This window comes from Calidris pugnax, unplaced genomic scaffold (genome assembly GCF_001431845.1).
Source record: "Calidris pugnax isolate Ruff unplaced genomic scaffold, ASM143184v1 scaffold292, whole genome shotgun sequence".
NCBI classification, from domain to species: Eukaryota; Metazoa; Chordata; class Aves; order Charadriiformes; family Scolopacidae; genus Calidris; species Calidris pugnax.
The window spans coordinates 796,799-798,756 of NW_015091082.1; the positions used below are offsets into that span (position 1 = coordinate 796,799).

A 1,958-nucleotide genomic window follows, 5' to 3' on the forward strand; every position below is an offset into this window, starting at 1 on the left:
GGGGAGATCCCAACCGGTGGGACCCCGCTGGGTGAAACCCCCCCACCCGCTTTCACCGGTACCGGTGGGACCCCCACCTCCGTTACCCCGTTACCGGGATGACGGCCCAGCGTCCGGCGGGGCCCGGCTCACCGCCCCGGCGCGGGGCTGTCTTGCAGAACGTGTTGGCCAAGGCGCTGTACGACAACGTGGCCGAGTCTCCGGACGAGCTCTCCTTCCGCAAGGGCGACATCATGACGGTGCTGGAACGCAACACCCAAGGGCTGGACGGCTGGTGGCTCTGCTCCCTCCATGGCCGCCAGGGCATCGTCCCCGGCAACCGCCTCAAGATCCTGGTGGGGATGTACGACAAGAAGCAGCAGCAGCAGCAGCAGCAAGCGGCCGGCTCGGCGCAGGGGCAAGCGGCCCCCCAACCCTCGGTGCCCCAGACGGCTCTGCCCTACCACCACCAAGGGGGTTACACCCCGCTCTCGCCCGCCTCGCAGTACACCCCTATGCACCCTGCTTACGCCCCCCAAGGGGACAACGTCTACCTGATGCCCGTCCCCAACAAGGGACAGCAGGGTCTCTACCCGCCCTCGGCGCCCACCGGACAGTTCCCGCCTGCCCCAGCCAAGCAGCCGCCCCCTTACCCCAAGCAGACCCCTCCCCACGCCTTCCCCAGCCCCGGCCAGGACATCTACCAGGTGCCCCCTTCCCTGGGCCAAGCAGCGGAGGCGTACCCCGGGGGCTCTGCCAGCCCCCCCCAGGATGTCTACCAGGTTCCTCCCTCGGCCGGTCAAGCTCAAGACATCTACCAGGTGCCCCCGTCGTTGGACACGAGGAGCTGGGAAGGTCACAAGCCCCAGGGAAAGGTAGGACCTGGGGGGAAGATGGAGAAGGGGGTGGTGGTGGTGGTGGTGGCATGGTTGTGGGGCACTCTGTGGTCCACGGTGGCATGTGGGTGCTGGGGCTGTGGGTCTTTGGCACCACTGCCTCTTGGAGAGGGAAGTCCTTGTGCCCATCACGGAGGGGTGCGTGGGCATCCTTCCATCCCCACCCTGGCTGAGGTGCCCCGGTTGGGGTGGGCTACCTGGTTTGGGGCTGGCATAGCATTTGGTGCTCAGATCCTCTTGGTCTCTCGCGTGGGCTCTGCTGGTGTCACCAAGGGCATGGCAGTCATGCCCTGGGGTGGGCATGGGGTGCTGCTTGGAGGTCTTTGGCACCACTGCCTCTTGGAGAGGGAAGTCCTTGTGCCCATCACGGAGGGGTACGTGGGCATCCTTCCATCCCCACGGTGGCTGAGGTGCCCCGGTTGGGGTGGGCTACCTGGTTTGGGGCTGGCATAGCATTTGGTGCTCAGATCCTCTTGGTCTCTCGCGTGGGCTCTGCTGGTGTCACCGAGGGCATGGCAGTTGTGCCCTGGGGTGGGCATGGGGTGCTGCTTGGAGATTGCCCCTTGGTGGGGGGACCCTGTGGCTAGAGAGGTGGCACCCACCCCGGTGCTGTGATGTTTCCCTCCTCCCGGGAGCGCGGGCAGGGGGAGGCAGCTGGTGCCAGCGTGTGCCAGGGATCCTGCCCAGGTTGGGTTTACCAGTGGCTGGGTGAGGGGACAAGCCACCAGCCTGTCCCCCCCGAGACGGGGATGTTGCTCTGGTGGCCTTGAGTGGGATAACCTTAACCAGCTACATCCCCTGGCTCTGCCCCCTTCCCTGGCACGTCATCCCAGGGATGCTTTGGGCATTGGGGGGGGGTTTCCAGGAAGGCTACCCTGACTCACACCCCCCTGGGAAGCAGCCGTGGAGGGGGTGAGGGGGATGCCAAATCACAGCCGGGGCATAGCGAGCATCCCAAAAAAGGGGTAGGGTGGGGGGACCTCCCCTCTGGGTCTGGTTATTTTTCCATGGTGTGGCAAATCAGGGGGGCAACGAGCCGTGGGCAAGGATCTGCCAACGCCCCACAGGGGCGTTGGCAGATCC

The 1,958-nt window shown here is 66.1% G+C and overlaps 1 protein-coding gene across 1 annotated transcript in view; it reads left to right on the forward strand.

Moving 5' to 3' along the window:
• Positions 1–1,958, forward strand: part of BCAR1 (breast cancer anti-estrogen resistance 1) — an 8,822-nt gene continuing 6,864 nt past the window's right edge. The window contains exon 1 of the mRNA XM_014957390.1: positions 1–854. Within this exon, the coding sequence (XP_014812876.1) occupies positions 99–854 (756 nt within the window). The 5' untranslated portion in view covers positions 1–98. The remainder of the gene's footprint in view (positions 855–1,958) is intronic.